Source organism: Dreissena polymorpha, chromosome 12 (genome assembly GCF_020536995.1).
Source record: "Dreissena polymorpha isolate Duluth1 chromosome 12, UMN_Dpol_1.0, whole genome shotgun sequence".
Lineage (NCBI taxonomy): Eukaryota > Metazoa > Mollusca > Bivalvia > Myida > Dreissenidae > Dreissena > Dreissena polymorpha.
In genome coordinates, this window is record NC_068366.1 from 20,381,758 (window position 1) to 20,400,335 (window position 18,578).

Sequence of the window (18,578 nt, forward strand, 5' to 3'; positions counted from 1 at the left end):
GCATATGAGACAGATTGAAAGAAAATACATCCATAATATCAATCACATAGTAACCAGGGGCGTAGCTGGGCATACGCAAATACGCACGTGCGTACGCTGTTTGGAAAAAAATACAAAATTAAAATGATCAAAAAATGCAATAAAATGTGATGCCTCACCCGGGTTAGACATATTTTCTATGCGAGAGATGTGTTTTCATATCGAAAACACTCAAACTGTCTTAAAGTTAGTTTTTTTCAACTTCATATAATACGCATGATTTACAATTTGCGAGGTCACGTTTCTTTTGGTGGTGACTATAAATAACATTATTATCGACTGAGCTTTATCGTTGTTTTCTACTATGTATCCTAATGGATTGTTTACAAAGCGGGCGATTTTAAGAATGGCTGCTAATTTGATGTCGCCCCCCGTACAGAGATGTTTTCGAAGGAAAATCAGACCAGCCAACAGCCAGTACAGATAACATATAATTGTTGACTGCTGACTGGAGCAATGTTCATTTGTATAAGTTCCCTGTTAAGTAGGTTAAACCTTAGTGTCCTCTGTGCATGCAATTTCATGAAATTTAAAATATTTTCCAAATTATCATAATTTTGTAAAATACTGAGGTGTGAACCCGCCTATTAATTTAATGCATGATGATATATCTGAATGTTCATTTACAGACTGGGCAGTTATGTCTACAGAATTAAATTCAGAGCTTTATCCTCAAAAACTGCGTTAAATAATCACTGAAACATAAAAACATACATAGCTTTTATACATATCTTGTTGGTGGCAAGAATGTGTATCTTTTGAATATGTATCAATATAAGCGGGTATTTTATAGGCTGAACGAGCAGATGAGATGGTGTGGGATGCACTGTATGAAAAATCTGTAGCTCTTGCCCAGGAGTTTGGTATCGACCCATCTATGCCTAGACACGCCGGTCGCCAATGTCACATACCCAATGTCCCAGCAGCTACCTCATTCGAATACTGGAAGACAAACATGTACCTTCCCTTCATGGATCATCTGCTACAGGATTTAGACTCAAGGATATCGCAAGGGCACGCACGATTCAATGTTCAATATCTCATATCAACCAAGGTGTGTGAGATGTCTAAGATATTTTGTCTGAAAAGGCATTTATTCATGTAGTCCCATGTCTGTAGCTATTGACTGCTGAAAATAACATGATATTGAATTGCAGTTATACTGTAACTTGCATAATCAGAAATTTACGGACATTCAGAGATAGATCTACCTTTGTCAAATAAATTATTCATGAATGTTGATAATAATAATAATACACATGCGTTTAAATGGTCAATGATTATATACACATTATGTATATCTAAATCATCGATAAACAAACATTAATCTATTTAATGTTCGTGTTTATGTTTTGACGATACAGTGATATGGTTTAATAAACCAAACCTTGGGACAAATTCTAAAAATACTGCGATGTCATTAGTCAAAATATAAATCCGAACATTAAGTGTTCTTCCCAATCAGGAGGCACAGATTATACAAGCGCTTTTGTTATAGCGCTTTTGTTATAGATTCATGCAATATGCCGTATGTATATCTTGATTCAATGACGCGACACGTTTTTTTAAATTGAAAGTGAGCGAATTAACAGACGATCTTGTTCAAGAGTTTTTCACCTAGTTCCAGCCGGACCTTGAGGTTGACGATGTTACATTTGCCAGGGAGTGTAAAAGGTGGAAGGCAAAGTGGCAGATTTCATCTCCTGAGCCATTCAAAACCCTCGAGTCGGCGCTTACCCCCGCAACGGAAAACTCCTACCCCAATGTTCGAAGATGTCTTCTCTTTCTGCTCTGCATGCCAGTATCGACAGCAACAGCGGAAAAGTCTTTTTCTACAATGAGACTGGTGACGACATACCTCCGTAGCACCATGGGAACGGAGCGCATGTCCGGTCTTGCCCTGTTGAATGTACACTGAGAGCAAGGGATGGATTTGGAAGAGGTCGTTGACGTATTTGCCAGACGAAAGGAGCGCCGTTTGGCCCTTTTATTTCGTATGTTATGTAATTCATGTAATACAGGAGATGTTGCATTAATCAGAATGTATACAGTATACGTGTATTGTATTTTAAAAGTATTTTGCTATAGGTAGAGAATACAAGACGAGATGTAAGTGACTAGAGTTATCGAGTAAATATATTAGACATAGTTGCTATATAAAAGATGGATATTTTGCTTTATTATGTTTCTTTTATTTGTGTTTAACACTAAAAATTAAGCTTTAGTTACTTTTATCCAAAAGTGTTATGTCATATTTCATGCCATAACATAACATGGTTTTATTTAGACATACATTAAATGATAAAGCCCGACATTATTCTAGAATATAATTCTTAAAGGAAAATCAAATGTTTTAAAATCGAAGATAAATGGAATCATATCCGAGTTTATAACGCCACATTTTGCACTATAATATTGTCTGAAACCTCTCTAGAATGCACATACGGCTTTGTAGAGATAAAAAAAAATCAGGGGGAGCATCATGCCCCCGGACCCCCCTAGCATGCTGTTTGCGTACACTGAAAATCAGCCCAGCTACGCCCCTGGTAACTGAAATTTATTGCATGATATTAAACATAAAACTGGCACCAGGTTTGCTCAGAAATACAATTAATCCAGATTTATGGAATTTCTTGCTCCAACTTAATAGTTTTATTATTATGTAAATATAGGGAAGTAATGTCCTGTACCAAAACTAAACAACATAGGTAGTGCTGAGTCTGATGATGAATATAAATATTATTGATACATTTCTGAGATGTGGGACACTTTAGATCCACTTTAAGAAGAGCAGTCAGAGAAACGCTCTCCCCAGCGTTTTTTGTACTTTTAAAAGTTTAAGTTATGTCTAAACCAAAGTCAAAGTCAGCTAACTAACAATAATTTTATATCTGAAAAGGAAAGTATAATCATCAGTTACAATTTGGCATAACGCCATGTTGTGTTTTTTTATAAATAAAACAATTTACCCACTAAGCATGTTAAATATTCATTATATAATCAAATACATATAAACAGAAAAACCAAATAGAAAAATCCCCATGAAAACTATACTGACAATATATTTTTCAATTCAAACCTCTCCTGTGTGATAAAACCAGTTAGTTATATATAACTAAGATTAAATGGGGAAACAATATACAATGGCAGTACAAAAGCCCAAAATATCTAAAAATTATAAAAATAAAGGGACACATATATGAGCAACCAGCATTATCTTTTGAGAGCTATAAGATACAATAACAGTAACTGTGTTACATCTTTCATCTGAAAAGGAAAACAAATGAATAAATTTATCAATTTTTTCATTTTTGTTTCCCTTTTATATTAATATATACTGATTTTTGTCAAAAGATTCACCAAACAACAAATAATATAAATGTTTATGAAAAAGGTACCCTGTGTAAATTTGTCTTAAAGAAAGCTAATAAACTGCAACATGTCAGTGAAATAACAATATTGAGCAGTGTTCCACGTGTGATTGACAACGCCAATAACACTTTTAAACCTTATTACCCCTTTAATTAACTTCATGCAAAGTAATATACCCATACACACATCAGGGCCCTTGCTACACTTTGGGGGATTGGGGCTGGGGCCCTTAGAGAGGGGAATTTCACGTCGTTTTGGGCGAAAAGGGGAATTTTAGAAGTCTTTTCACCAACCATTCAACACTTACAATTGCTATATTTTAATATAATTTACATAATTATACATCTAATCAAAGGTTAAATAGCAAGATACTAGCTTGCAACATAAGTATCAAAGGTAAAAAAAATAAAATTGGAGGGGGGAATTTTTAGCTGAAATAGGGGAAAAAAGTTAACTTTTTTAAGGGGGGAATGGGGCATGAATTTTGGCCTCAAATATGGCCAAACGAGGGCTCTGCACATGTTTAATGTAATAATTATTTTAATGATTTTACCATGATACAATGTGAATGCCAATATTAAATGCCCACACACAAGGAGTCTCAATTAGATAAAACACACTATTTTAAAGGACACCACTGTTGTGCCAAAGAAAATAGAAATTGCAGTCCAATATAACATCATATACTGATACTGTCATTTGATACACTCTTAACAACCGATTCCATGATGCAAAATCTATTGAAGACTTGCAACAACAAATCACATGTTCCACAATAATTTGAAGCACTAGTAAGAACTGATCCCATGATTTACAATCTATTGAAGACACACAACAACTGATCCCAAGATTCACAATAAATTAAAGACGCACAGCAACTGTTCACATGATTCACAATCTATTGAAGACACACAACCACTGATCCCAAGATTCACAATCAACAAGCAAATTCGGTTGAATTGATATCCCCCACCAATATGCTTCTGGACACTCATACCAAGTTTCAAGTAAATCCGCCAAAGCACTTTCAAGATATGGCTCTGGACACACAAAAAAGCATTTTTTCAAGATACAAAGGGCCATAACTCTGTTATTATCGGATGGTGTACAACGCCATTTGGTGTGCATCATCCTATTATCCATATATATACTCATACCAAGTTTCAATGAAATCCGCCAAAGCACTTTTTAGATATGGCTCCGGACGGAAAGACGGACAGACAACGCCAAAACAATATCCCTCCGCCTATGGCGGGGGATAATTAAAGACACACAACAAACTGATCCCATGATTCACAATCAATTAAAGACTCACAACAACTGATCCCATGATTCACAATCAATTAAAGACTCACAACAACTGATCCCATGATTCACAATCAATTAAAGACTCACAACAACTGATCCCATGATTCACAATCAATTAAAGACTCGCAACAACTGATCCCATGATTCACAATCTATTAAAGACTTACAACAACTGATCCCATGATTCACAATCTATTAAAGACTCACAACAACTGATCCCATGATTCACAATCTATTAAAGACTTACAACAACTGATCCCATGATTCACAATCAATTAAAGACTCTAAACAACTGATCCCACAAAATGCAATTAACAAACACATGCAGGAATGCAGTGTTTCGTCTCTGACTCACTGATGACACAAATAGCTGCCTGATTATGAAAGACAGACCATGGGATGTATAATAAAGATGTATATATTATAGAGGTATAAAAGGTATATTCTTTAACCAATAAATTCAAAGATTTCTGAATAGCTCAACACATTGTCAACAAAAATTCATAGCAAGTTAACTTGTCAAAACCATACAAAGTAAAAGTTAGAACATGTTTTTTTTAATTGTGCATACCACACAAACTGGCTGCATCAAAACACCATAAACACACAACAAGAAACTGTGAGATTCTTATATATAAAAAAATGTGAAAGAAACAATATAGAATATTCAATATCAAAAACATGTACAAAAGGCAGTGAATATTATGACATTAACAAGAAATACTGTGCCATCGTGGAAGCCATACACAGCTACTAGACATGTTACCATTGTTTTCATCATTGTCTTCTTTTTCTTCCTCCTCATCCTCAATGATATCAAATGCTTGCTTTTTCAACAAAGCTCCTGAACTTTTCTTTTTAGCCCCTTTGTAAAAAATCAAATAGATAAAAATAATAATTATTTAGTAACTACAAAAAATTAAGTTAACAAAAAATTCTTGAAAATCACTCAATGTCACTGTTTAAATTATCAACTTTAAAAGGTTGCAAATAAAATTTAATATACATTTTTTACAACCATTTCAATAAATATATTACATATAATTGTATGACATAAAAAATAAATAAATGGATGGATTTTGTTTGTCAAATGGGCATAAATATTGATATAAAATTTGAATTTATAGAACAAAATTATAACATCTTTAAATATTAAGCCCCCAAAATATTGTTAATGTTCAAAATTGCGTAATCTTCAGTCAACTAGGTCAATAGGTCACCAGGTCAAGTCACAAAATTTATCTTACCGTATCAATAAGGTATTCTCATTTTCTGACATTTGCTAGGTTGTTTACTTTTAAATTTTATCATTTTAAAACTTTCCATAATGTTCAAAACCAAAGCGACATTGGGCTACTAAGACTTAACTATCCTGTACCATGCTATGACTGATGCAAACAACGATCAAGATGATGACATCACACCAAGACTTACTGCTGCCAAGGCGACTTGCCTGACCCAACATTCTACTTTGACTGCGACTCGTTGCACCTAAGGGCATAATGAATGGCCTTTCTTGGTCACGATTGTAATAAAACACCATAACAACACAAGGATGGTTAGAATAGATCAATGCAATTCCATGCAATGCAAAATATGTAATCATTAGGTTCAATGGACCACATAAACTAACTTTTTTTGCAAACATGAATACCACAAGCTTTAGGGAATACTGAACATTTACAGACTTGAACACATAATTAAAACACAATTAAGAATTTAAATAACTAAGCATATCTGCACCAACCATTTGGTTCTACAGGACAGTAGAGCTGCAACGATTCACCAACAGCTCGATTCGATTTCGATTTCAGACAGTCCGATACAGATTGTTTCGATTCGATTCATCGTTCAACCTTGTTTTATCATATATTCACTCTTCTGCCTCAAAATAAACATTTCTGTCCAAATGTGTTACATACCTAGATATCTTGGGCAAATTGTGTGTTTGTTAGATATAGTTTGGTTGGTTCAACAGTGTTTTAAAAAACTGTTGAAAGTGGGTTAAACTAACATTTGTAAGAAATATTATGCAAGAAACTGCCAATTTTCTGACAAACTATGTCAATATTTCAATAAAACACATAAAAAAGAATAGCAAATTAGGAATTCAATATTAATATCAATAAACTTCTGACTAGAAGATTGTGTTGACTACACAATAATAAAACAAGAGCACCGCCCTGCGGGTGCAGACCGCTCATCTATTTTTCTTGTTAAAGGTGAAGGGACCTATCTCAATTTCAATCACAAAGGAGGGAGGGGTGGAGTGGAGAGGGTGTATAGTGTGGGGGTGTGGTCATTTATTACATTATCTTCCAAAAATGTAAAAAAAATGCAAAAAAAAACATGTTTAAAAAATAAATAATATTGTTTTTTTTTGGGGGGGGGGGGGGGTTGGGGTATAGTGTGAGGGTGTGGTGGTCATTTATTAGATGATCTTTAAAAAAAAAAAACAATAAATAAAAAAAAAATTGGGGGTGGATTCGGGGGGCGTGGGGGATGGTTTGGGTGGAGTCTATTTTGGTTTGTCAGGTAAGTGTTGTTTTGTCAAAGTATCAATCAAATCTAATCATAAATAAAGAAGTTATGGCAATTTTAGCAAAATTTAATAATTTGACCTCGAGAGTCAAGGTCATTTAAAGATCAAGGTAAAATTCAACTTGCCAGGTACAGTACCCTCATGATAGCATGAAAGTATTTGAAGTTTGAAAGCAATAGCCTTGAAACTTTAGAAGGAAAGTAAATCTAAACACAAATAACCATATATTCAAAGTTACTAAGTCAAAAAAGGGCCATAAGTCCGTAAAAAAATTACAACCAGAATTATACAACTTGTCCTTTGCTGTCCCCTTATGATAGTTTGCGAGTGTTCCAAGTATGAAAGCAATATCTATGATACTTTAAGGGTAAAGTGGACCAAAACACAAAACTTAACCAAATTTTCAATTTTCTAAGTATAAAGGGCCCATAATTCCGTCAAAATGCCAGTCAGAGTTACATAACTTTGCCTGCACAGTCCCCTTATGATAGTTAGTAAATGTTGCAAGTATAAAAGCAATAGTTTCGATACTTAAGGAATAAAATGGGCCTAAACACAAAACTTAACCAAAATTTTCAATTTTCAAAGTATAAAAAGGGCACATAATTCTGTCAAAATGCATGCCAGAGTTATCTAACTTTGCCTGCCCCCTCATGATAGTAAGTAAGTGTACCAAGTTTGAATGCAATAGCATTGATACTTTATGAGAAAAGTGGACCTAAACGCAAAACTTAACCGGACGCCGACGCAGACGCCAAGGTGATGACAATAGCTCATTTTTTTTCTTCAAAAAATATATGAGCTAATAAATATATAATAATAAGGCTGGCAACTTGAGTACCGTAGTTGCACTGGTGCTACCTCCTGCCATTAATCAACATTATGTTTGACATGTTGCATTAGGTTAGTGGTTGAGCCGGATTTAGGGTACGCCACGTCCGTGAAGCACAGTTTACACGTAGCTTTATCAGGAGGGCTACCATCCTGAAACCCAAAATACTACCACACTTTTGAGTTTAGCTTCTTATGCGCATCTGATAATTTCAATTTGTCGGCCACAACTTGTTCAGCCATTTTGACGCTTTTTCTGAAAGTAGACCGTAACGCGCTTATTGATTGGATGACTAAAGTAATAAGTAACCAATCGCGCGCGTCATAATTACAGGTAAAGATAAAACCTATACTTTCCCGTATCAAAAAGTCAAGAGTACATGCGCTTTACGTATCTGTCTATATGTTAAAGAATCGAATCGAATTTGGTAGGGTTGGTATCGTAATCGAATCGACGCAATTAAAACCGATTTCGATGCATCGGATTGAATCGTTGCAGCTCTGAGGACAGTTGACGAACCCTTTGATGTTGAGCTCTTATATTATGACTTTCACAACCTTTATTCAAAGCAAGATTATGTTTCAAAATTCTTATGCTTTTCTCTAAGGCAAGAAACAGAACCCTTCTATAAAAGTGCTCTACCTGTACAACACAATGATCAGTTCTCATACATTACGATACCAAACGAACCATTAACGACCTCTTGACCTTTGCCAAGGTCCATGACAATTTGCAAGCGACTGTTGGCCCTTGACAGCAAACGGCTTTGGCCACTATGATCTACAAACACCTCTCACAATGCTTACAAATGATGGCGGACATTTTAATGAGACTTCAATTCAAAACATGGCGAGACACGAAATCCAAAGGCGATGGAAACACACATACCAGATGAGTGATGTACACATTCCGTTCTGACAATTTTACATAACATTTGCACAAAAGGAAAATACGTGTAAATACAACAAGCCTGATAATTTTATGAGCTTGGTTCTGAGAAAACTGGGCTTAATGCATGTGCGTAAAGTGTCGTCCCAGATTAGCCTGTGCAGTCCGCACAGGCTTATCAGGGACGACACTTTCCGCTTTTATGACATTTTTCGTTTAAATGAAGTCTCTTCTTAGCAAAAATCAAATTTAGGCGGCAAGTGTCGTCCCTGATTAGCCTGTGCGGACTGCACGGCTAATCTGGGACGACACTTTATGCACATGCATTATTCCCAGTTTTCTCAGAACGCGACTCATATCATGGCTTTGGTATGTGCCTTGAAAACAGAAGGTCAGGAGTCTGATCCCTATGATGTATATTCATGAAGCATTCTAGAGATATGAGCTCCGCACTGGAATTACTGGGCTGAACAGTGCAGTCCACACAGGCTTATCAGGGACAACACATCCACCTTTATGATATTTTTCCTTGAAAGGAAGTCTCTGCTAGCAAAAATTATGTTTAAGCGGAAAGTGTCGTCCATTATAAAATGTGCATTAAATCAGAAACAGAAAGTAAAAGTTATACAATCTGTGGAACCCCAATTTCATAGATTCTGCAACTGTTGATGCACAGTTATTATGTGCCATCAATAAATAATTGTCCTCATTAATTCCAGAATTTTTTTAATTATTTTGTATATATTCTGAAAAAAATAATCAACATGGGATAAAACACACAAAGATAAATTCTGAATACGCATACAACTGTTTACACACAAATTTACACACAAATCTGTTTTTGAAACTTTCACAAGAACCACAGACAAATAAATACATGAAGGAACACTGAATCACATGACAACATCAAGACATCAAGCAGACACACACAGTACACAGAATGTCAAAACAACGTTACAAGGAATCTTTGACAAAAAAACACACACCAAAAGACATGGGAAATCATGACAGAAGACTTCTGGTATTCAAACAGCAACTGCAACAAATGTTCAAATAACCCTTTGCATGCTGGGAAATTTGTCGTCTGCTAAAAAATGTCATCTTCTGAATTTCTAAAATTAGTATTTTCTTCAATTTTTTTTGAAAGAATACTATCAGAGTAGCAAACAGTTTGGATCCTGATGAGACGCCACGTTCTGTGGCGTCTCATCTGGATCCAAACTAACAGTTTGCAAAGGCCTTCAAAATTCAGTTCCAGCACTGAAAGAGATAAACTAAACACCAACTGACAAAAGCTACATACAATCTGGGTGACAGCTAGCTTTCTTTGAGGCAAAATATGTAGGATTGAACATTATGTTACCAAATGATCAAAAATCAAGAAAAATTGAAAAAGTAATAAAAAAGGTAAAGCCTGTGCCCCATCTACCATTTCCATGGTTACCTAAAGAAAAATCACTGCGACTTTGAGCTGACAGACGTCTTGACCCGGGATTCTGTTTGTCCTCTGTAATTTTTTGTTGAAATTCGATATAAAAAATTCATTGAATGAGACACGAAATGGATTTTAAGCATAAAACCTATGTATTTAAAATAAAAATCTTTTTTTTTTTTCCTTGCATATATGCTTGTTTATAGGACAAAAGAGACACTACAATATAATGATGTTTTATTTTTTGTTACATAATCCCTTTAATATATGTTTTTATAATCTATTTTTATTAAAAATAAGTAATGAAACTGAGTTCAATAGAAAACTACAGTAAAACAATGGGTTACTCACAGAAAGATAAGAAAACTACTGTAAAATCCCCAAATAACACATTCATACCAGGGCTGCACTCTGTGATAATCAGGGGTTTCATGCATGTGCATAAAGTGTCGTCCCAGATTAGCCTGTGCAGTCCACACAGGCTAATCAGGGACAACACTTTACCCTTTTATTATATTTTATAATTAAAGAAAGTCTCTTCTTAGCAAAAAATCCAGCTTAAGCGGAAAGTGTCGTCCCTGATATGCCTGTGCGGGGCGTACAGGCTAATCTAGGACGACACTTTACACACAGGCATTAAACGCCAATTTCACAGAGCGCGAATCATATGTATGCAACAACCATATAGACATAAATACATGGTAGTGATAGATCAAACAATGTCCACAATGATCCAACACACTGAAGGCAGACGATTGTCACACAAGAGTACTAAAAGATCAGTGGATTTTTTAAATTTGGTTTAATTAGTGATAGATGTTTCTTATAATAGTGTTGTCTTACATGAAAAGTTTCTTCAGTATTCTAGTTTTAAATAAATATGTACCAAATCTTCAACATAATTTGTTGTATGCAAAATAGGCCATCCAAAACAAAAACAATAATATTATAACATATTATGCCAATCAAATATTAATTAGTTTTAACTAAATCATTATTTAAATCCATTATAGTTTTAACTCAACCATTATTTAAATCCATTATAGTTTTCACTTAACCATTATCTAAATCCATTATAGACAGTTTTTGTTGTTTTTTAGCCCATGTTTGCCTTTCAATTTTTTTATTTTACTAGACCATATTATGAATATTCTCTATATTAATTAATAGCCAAAGGACCACAATGGAAATAAGAGATATTGCTCTTTTTTGTGTAATCCTTGGTGTTAGTGTGCATGCCATAGTGCATTCTATGCATGTACTTTTCAATTATGATTGTTTTTTTACTTCATATTGTTTTATGTACATGTTGTTTCAATGCATGAATGTATGCTTTCTTTGAAATAAATCTATCTATCTATCTAATAACCAATAAATTGGTGTTTCATTTTGTAAATAACACACGGACATACGATTTCTATATGGCATCTATAAATTTATTACATGATACATTAACATAGCAAATACTTGCGAAAAATTGTGTGCATACAATAAAAAACTCCGAAAAATATTGTTCTAAAGGAAAAAAATATTCAAAATGGTATAAAAAGGATGAAAATCTATCGTTTTTATTAATCGTGATACATATCAGCCACGCTCTGTGAAAACTGGAATTAACCCTTTGCATGCTGGGAAATTTGTCGTCTGCTAAAATGTCGTCTGCTGATTTTCTAAAATTAGCCTTTTCTTCGATTTTTTTTCAAAGAATACTATCAGAATAGCAAACAGTTTGGATCCTGATGAGACACCACGTTCTGTGGCGTGTCATCTGGATCCAAACTGTTTGCAAAGGCCTTCAAAACTCGGTTCCAGCACTGAAAGAGTTAATGAATGTGATTCTTCCTAGATTAGACTGTGCAGTCTACACAGAATTATCAGGTACAATGCTCTCTGCTTGGATTTAAATTTTGCTTACAAGTGTTTTCCTGTACACAAAAAATTCCATAAAAGCAGAAAGTGGCATAATTTATCAGCCAGTGTGGACTGCACAGGCCAATCGCAGATGACTACCCACATGTATTAAGCCCAGTTTTTCAAGAGGGGTGCTCATATATGGGTATGATGGATCAAAGTACCTACTAACATGCACTTATACATAATGATATATAAATCAAATACATATACATCATACAAACTTTACAGCAGATAAGGATCATATTTATGACAACTATACTGTGAACCAATTCTATCTGCGTGAAAGCCTTTAGATCAAATATGCCAAATCTATTCAACAAGTGAACCCAAATAAATTCTAATTATGTGAATTGAAATAAAATGCAAAATTGCATGATGAGATAAAACATAGAAACATTTTAACCCCTACATTAACCTATCTACATAATAAATATCAAGCCATAAACCATTATATATATACAAATATATGTGTAAAGAAAATAATTAACTGCAATTTAAAAAGAGTAAATTTTTTAGAAACATGTTCAAAGTAGCTTTAAAAAAAAGATTATATAACTTTTACAAAACATTAATACATCAATAAATTCAATAACAAATATCAGAATAGATCCTAAACAGTCGATTTGTAATTTGAATGTTTTGAGAAACTCCATGCCAAAATTGTAAGTACAATACAAAATTTCATGACAATAATTAATTGTCAAACCTACTTTTCCCATCCCATATATTGAAATACTATTGGACAGAAAATGTAAAGAAGACACATCCTATAGGTGGGAAAAGAAAAAGCAAATGTATACATGAATAAGGAGTCTCAAACCTCGCATACATGGTTACGCGGTTACGTACCCAGAGTGTCGGTTGTACGGTTACTTAACCGACTACTTGCTCCACGTTTGTAATCTCCTGTAAAATTTGGCATCAATTTTGTTGTAGAGTATTTCTTTTCTCTCATGTGGCGGTAAGTTAGGCTAATTTTTCCCATTAGCAAACCACTGAGGTTATTGCTTTAAACAGCTGAACAAAAACGATGAAATGTTGTAATTTCCAGTTGGTTTCTTGCTTTTGCATTTAATTTAAAGGGCGATCAGTTAAGCTCTTAAAGCAGATTAAAATGCGGATATATGTCAAATGACCAATTATTATTCCATCATTCTTCAAATTCACTTTTATAAATAGACCAAATGCAGATTAATGACAGTTTTGCCAATAATTTTCTTTGACCAAAAGTACTGCAAAATCTGATGATTTGCTTTTGAATGATTGTTTTCGGAGCCAAACAATTTCAATGTCATGTATCCAAACAAAACTATCACATGAATGCGATATATCTAAAACATGCAGACATGCTGCCAAAGCATTACATACATAAAAGGGCTGCAATGTTGGAAGCAAAAGGGCTGTATTGTTTGAAGCAAAAGGGCTGCAATGTTTGAAGCATGTGTTGGCCATGCATAATAGCAAAATAAAAAAAAAGTACATATTTGTGTGCGTGGGATTGTAAAAAAATAATATGTAAATAAACATGGTCAAGTCCTACAACTACCAAATGTCTACTACATCTCATACTAATATAATTGACCAATGGAAATTCTGATCTTGGATTTAAATTGGTTTAAAAGGTTAAATCTAACCTAGTTTAGATCAAGCTTTAAATGATAGCAGCCATGGGGCATAATAAGCAACCAAATAAGACTAATATTATTACATCAAATATGTCTATGCCAAACAGGATTGTACAAAAGGGTCGTGCAAGATGGAAAGCACAATAAATAGGTCGCATGACGTATGGTGCACGAGGGGCTTACCAGTGTCCACGTGACTGGACATAAATTTACGACTAGACCCCACACGACTTTGACCCCTTTTTGACGGTTCTAAATCTGTAACATGGATTGCAGCTTGTATAACATTAAAAAAATTGTCAACAAGAAAGTAAGCTCAAGTTAAGGCATTTCAGTGTATACTTGCAGCATTCAGTAACTAGTCTATAGCTGATAGCTTCCTTCTTAGGCAAAAAGAGGGGGGGGGGGGGGGGGGGGGGGTATTAAGGGAATTTTACTAAAGAATAATCTTGAAATGCTGCCTCATATCGATTTATCTACAATTTCTGTACCCATTAACTTTTTTCAAACATTGTTGAAGTTGGGAATACCGTTCTTGATAATATATAGTTAATGATATTACAGATCAAGAAGTAGTAAAACTGAAATCAAATTTAAAAAAAAATCAAAATTAATGGTGCAATACCAAACTTTGTTGTTTGTTTTCCCTCTAGCGACTAGTGAGAATGAAGTGTGGAAAATAAACATCAGAATTTTTTGTTTACCTTTATGTTCTCTTGTAATACTGTTAATCTTTTTGCAGTGTCAGGTTTAACACGTTTGTTATTTTGTTAAATTTTTCATGATAATTTGTTCTTGATTTGTTACAAACTTTCTATTGATAAATGCCGACACTAGATTTTATTATGGCCTTTTTTTAAAGGTATGCATCCAATTGTGCAAAATAAGGCGACATCAAGTTAAATATTTTAATTTTCATGAATCATCTAGACAAAAACAATATTTGGTCTAGAACATATTTTTGTTATCATAAATTTTGCTGTGTTGGTTATGGGAGGGGAAAGACCTGGCATGCTGATAATACTTCTTTTAATTGAAGCATTGTAGCAATCTAATAATTATTATAATTTTAATATTAAGATACAGTCATTTTTAAACAAGGTGCATGCTCTACAAGTGTTAATCAACTTTTTGTTATTTCACTCACAAATGGGATCATTAATTAAAATTCAAAACACAAAAATTAGTGAAACACATCAATATCCTATTCCCTACATTGAGACACCAATGTTCGACCACCCACTAGGTGCTATGCAAGGTAAACGCCACACACATACATGTACTTACTTTCTGCTTTCTTGTCTTTTTCCTTTTCTGCTTTCTTGTCTTTGGGTTCCTTTCCCTTCTCTGAAAATAACAAATATTATAAAGTTCCAATCATTTAAGAGACCTAAAAATGATGCGAGACAGAGTATTGTAAGGCCTTTGAACTGAAATGGCTACACAAACTAATGGACTAGACATTAACTGTAGCCTGATTGTCCGCGACAACCAAAAAGGATCTGATAATCAACATTGAACAAGCGAAAGTCAATGATATTTTTTCTCCAATAAAATTGGAAGAAAATTGGTTTTAAAATCCAGTAATTTGACTTGAATTCCAAAACATCAAGTTCCCATTGAAACAACAAAGTGCAAACTATTCTGCTAGTAAAATTCTACTATGGAAAACTGATAACAAGGGAGATAAGTCAAACATCTTAACACTCTCCCTAATTCTAGTAAGTTTTATTGCCTTTTTATACAGGAATATGATTGTTACAACAAGTAACCACTAAATATTGTCTGCAAAGAAAATAAAAAACATTATTAATCAACAATGAACAATAATAAAAGCCTTCTGGGAAAACTGGGCTTAAAGCATGTTCCTAAAGTGTTGTCCCAGATTAGCCTAATCAGGGAAAACACTTTCCGCTTTTGTGAAATTTTTCATTAATAAAGGAAGTATCTTTTAAACAAAAATACATTTCAGGAGGACAGTGTCATCCCTGATTAGCCTTAGCAGACTGCACAGGCTAATCTGGGACAATACTTCAGGCTCATGCATTAAGCCCCGTTTTCCCAGAATGAGGCTCAATTTCGTATTCAACAATTGCTTTCATACAACATGACTCATCACCTTTTTCTTTAGCGTCCTTAGCTCCTTTCTCCTTGCCTGCATCTTTGCCCGCCGCCTTGGCCTCAGGTTTGTCCACCTTGCTGTCCTTACTGGCCGTGTCCATCTTCTCTTCTTTGATCCCTTCCAGCTACAAGACACAGAATATATGAGCCACTTTGGATAAATGGGGCTTAATGCATGCCCACAAGTGTCGTAAGAGTCTGTTAAGTCCGAAGGCTAATCAGGGATGACACTTTCCACCTAAATACAATTTTTGTTCAGAAGCATCTGAATTATAATTTATGTTAGTAAAACTCCTGTCATGGTTAAACTTGCTGAATAATTGACTTAAAGTGTGAACAATAAAATCAAAATCATTCCACATAATTTATTTGGATGTTTTAGCATAGCAACCAATGTAAACATGTGTCAAAAATAGTGTGAAACAAGAGATGTGTTTGTCAGAAACACAATGCCCCCTACTGCGCCTCTTTGATTAATTTATTTTTGTTTTTGATTATATCCCTTTAAAAAATATTACTTCCCTTGTAAACCCTTGTAAAAATGATCTGTACTTGCCAAATGATAAATAGGAATTATCTCCCTTTCAAGCTTGTTACTTCCCTTGGATTTGTTTTTTTGACCTTTGACCTTGAAGGATGACCTTGATTTTTCACCACTCAAAATGTGCAGCTCCATGAGATACATATGCATGCCAAATATCAAGTTGTTATCTTCAATATTGCAAAAGTTATGGCGAGTGTTAAAGTTTTCGGACGGAAAGACAGACAGACGGACAGACAGTTCAAATGCTATGTGCCACCCTACCGGGGGCATAAAAAGAGCTGTGTTTGTGAAACACAATGCCCCTTACTGCGCTTTGAAGCTGCACTGCAGTTTTTTTAAATAAAAAAATGACCTTTGACCTTGAAGGATGACCTTGACCTTTCACCACTCAAAATGTGCAGCTCCATGAGATACAAATGAATGCCAAATATCAAGTTGCTATGTTCAATATTGCAAAAGTTATGACCAAGGTTAAAGTTTTGGGACACACATATACAATGACAGACACACACATACAATGACAGACAGACAGGCCAGAACAATATATCCCAGATCATTCGATCTGGGGGCATAAAAAAAGGAAATTGGTTCATAAGAATGATTGTCTCAACAAACTACACAATCAGGTGATGGGTTACCCCTAACGCGGCCTCATCCCTTTTTGCCTTCTCCTCATCTAGGAGAGCCCTCTCCCAGTCCTGCAGGGGCAGCTTGAACTCTGGCAGCACCCCCTTGAGAAGCTCCCACACCTCATGGATATGCCCGTATCTGCAGTGAACAACAACATCCAGGGCATAAGGAGGGGAGGTAGTCTCTTCCAAGCATGTCCCTGATTAGCATTTGCGGACTGCACTGGCTAATCTGGGACAACACTTTATGCACATTCATTTCTCACAGTTATGACTATATCTGCAATTAAAAACGACATCCAGCAAAGAGGTGTGTGTGGGGGGGGAGTCTCTTCTAAGCAGGTCCCTGATTAGCCTTTGCGGACTGCACAGGCTAATCTGGAAAAAACTTTATGCACATTGATTTCTCACAGATATGACTATATCTGCAATTAACAACAACATCCAGGGCATAGGGGGTAGTGGTAGTGTTAATATTGAACTTAGGTTTGGTTGCTTTTAAGTTTTATAGACATTTTTTTTAGATGGGCTCTGGGAAAACCCAGATTAATGCATGTGCCTAAAGTGTTGTCCCAATTTAGCCTGTGCACTCCGCACAAGTTAATGAGGGAGAACAATTTCCGCTTTAATTTTTTTTAATTTTCTGTTCAAAGGAAATCTTTTTTCAGCCAAAGTCCACTTTGGGCCAACACGTTCATCCCTGATTAGCCTGTGTGGAATGCACAGGCTAATCTAAGACATCACCTTATTTACATGCATTAAACCCCAGTTTCCCAGAGCAAGGCTCGTTAGAATGAGCAGTTTTTTAATCAATTGAGTCGCGTTCTGAGAAAACTTAGCATAATGCATGTGTGAAAGTGTTCTCCCAGATTAGCCTGTGCAGTCTGCACAGGCTTATCAGGGATGACACTTTTTGCCTAAATTGGATTTTTGCCAAGAAGAGACTTCATTTAAACGAAAAATGTCATAAAAGCGGGAAGTGTCGTCCCTGATTAGCCTGTGCAGACTGCACAGGCTAATCTGGGATGACACTTTACGCACATGCGTTATGCCCAGTTTTCTCAGAACGCGACTCAATTCATTATGTTACAAGTTGGAAGCAAAAAAATGTTACAAGCTTGCAAATATAATTTCAGAATCTAAGAACATCTGCAAGTGTAATGAACAAGTAAAACAAACGTAACTTTTATATCTAAAGCAAACAGAAATACTTAAATTAAAACTCTCAATGATGTTGAAATAGATGCAGACAAAAAAGTAACAAATTAATAACAATAAAAAGTAAATAGCAATAAATAGTAATAAAGCTGTGTAGTTTTCTTATAATAGAAT

The 18,578-nt window shown here is 34.9% G+C and overlaps 1 protein-coding gene across 28 annotated transcripts in view; it reads right to left on the reverse strand.

Moving 5' to 3' along the window:
• The window catches only part of LOC127853932 (androglobin-like), a 171,806-nt gene that overhangs the window by 67,855 nt on the left and 85,373 nt on the right, over positions 1-18,578 (reverse strand). For 25 of the 28 annotated variants that reach the window (XM_052388785.1, XM_052388787.1, XM_052388789.1 and 22 more), the window contains 4 exons: positions 17,256-17,385; positions 16,072-16,198; positions 15,240-15,299; positions 14,136-14,210 (listed from right to left, as the gene is read on the reverse strand). In XM_052388785.1, coding sequence (XP_052244745.1) covers positions 14,136-14,210; positions 15,240-15,299; positions 16,072-16,198; positions 17,256-17,385 — 392 coding nt within the window. Of the gene's footprint in view, positions 1-10,425; positions 10,489-14,135; positions 14,211-15,239; positions 15,300-16,071; positions 16,199-17,255; positions 17,386-18,578 lie in introns of all 28 variants that reach the window. The other 3 variants (XM_052388779.1, XM_052388796.1, XM_052388773.1) reach the window with 2 other exon arrangements.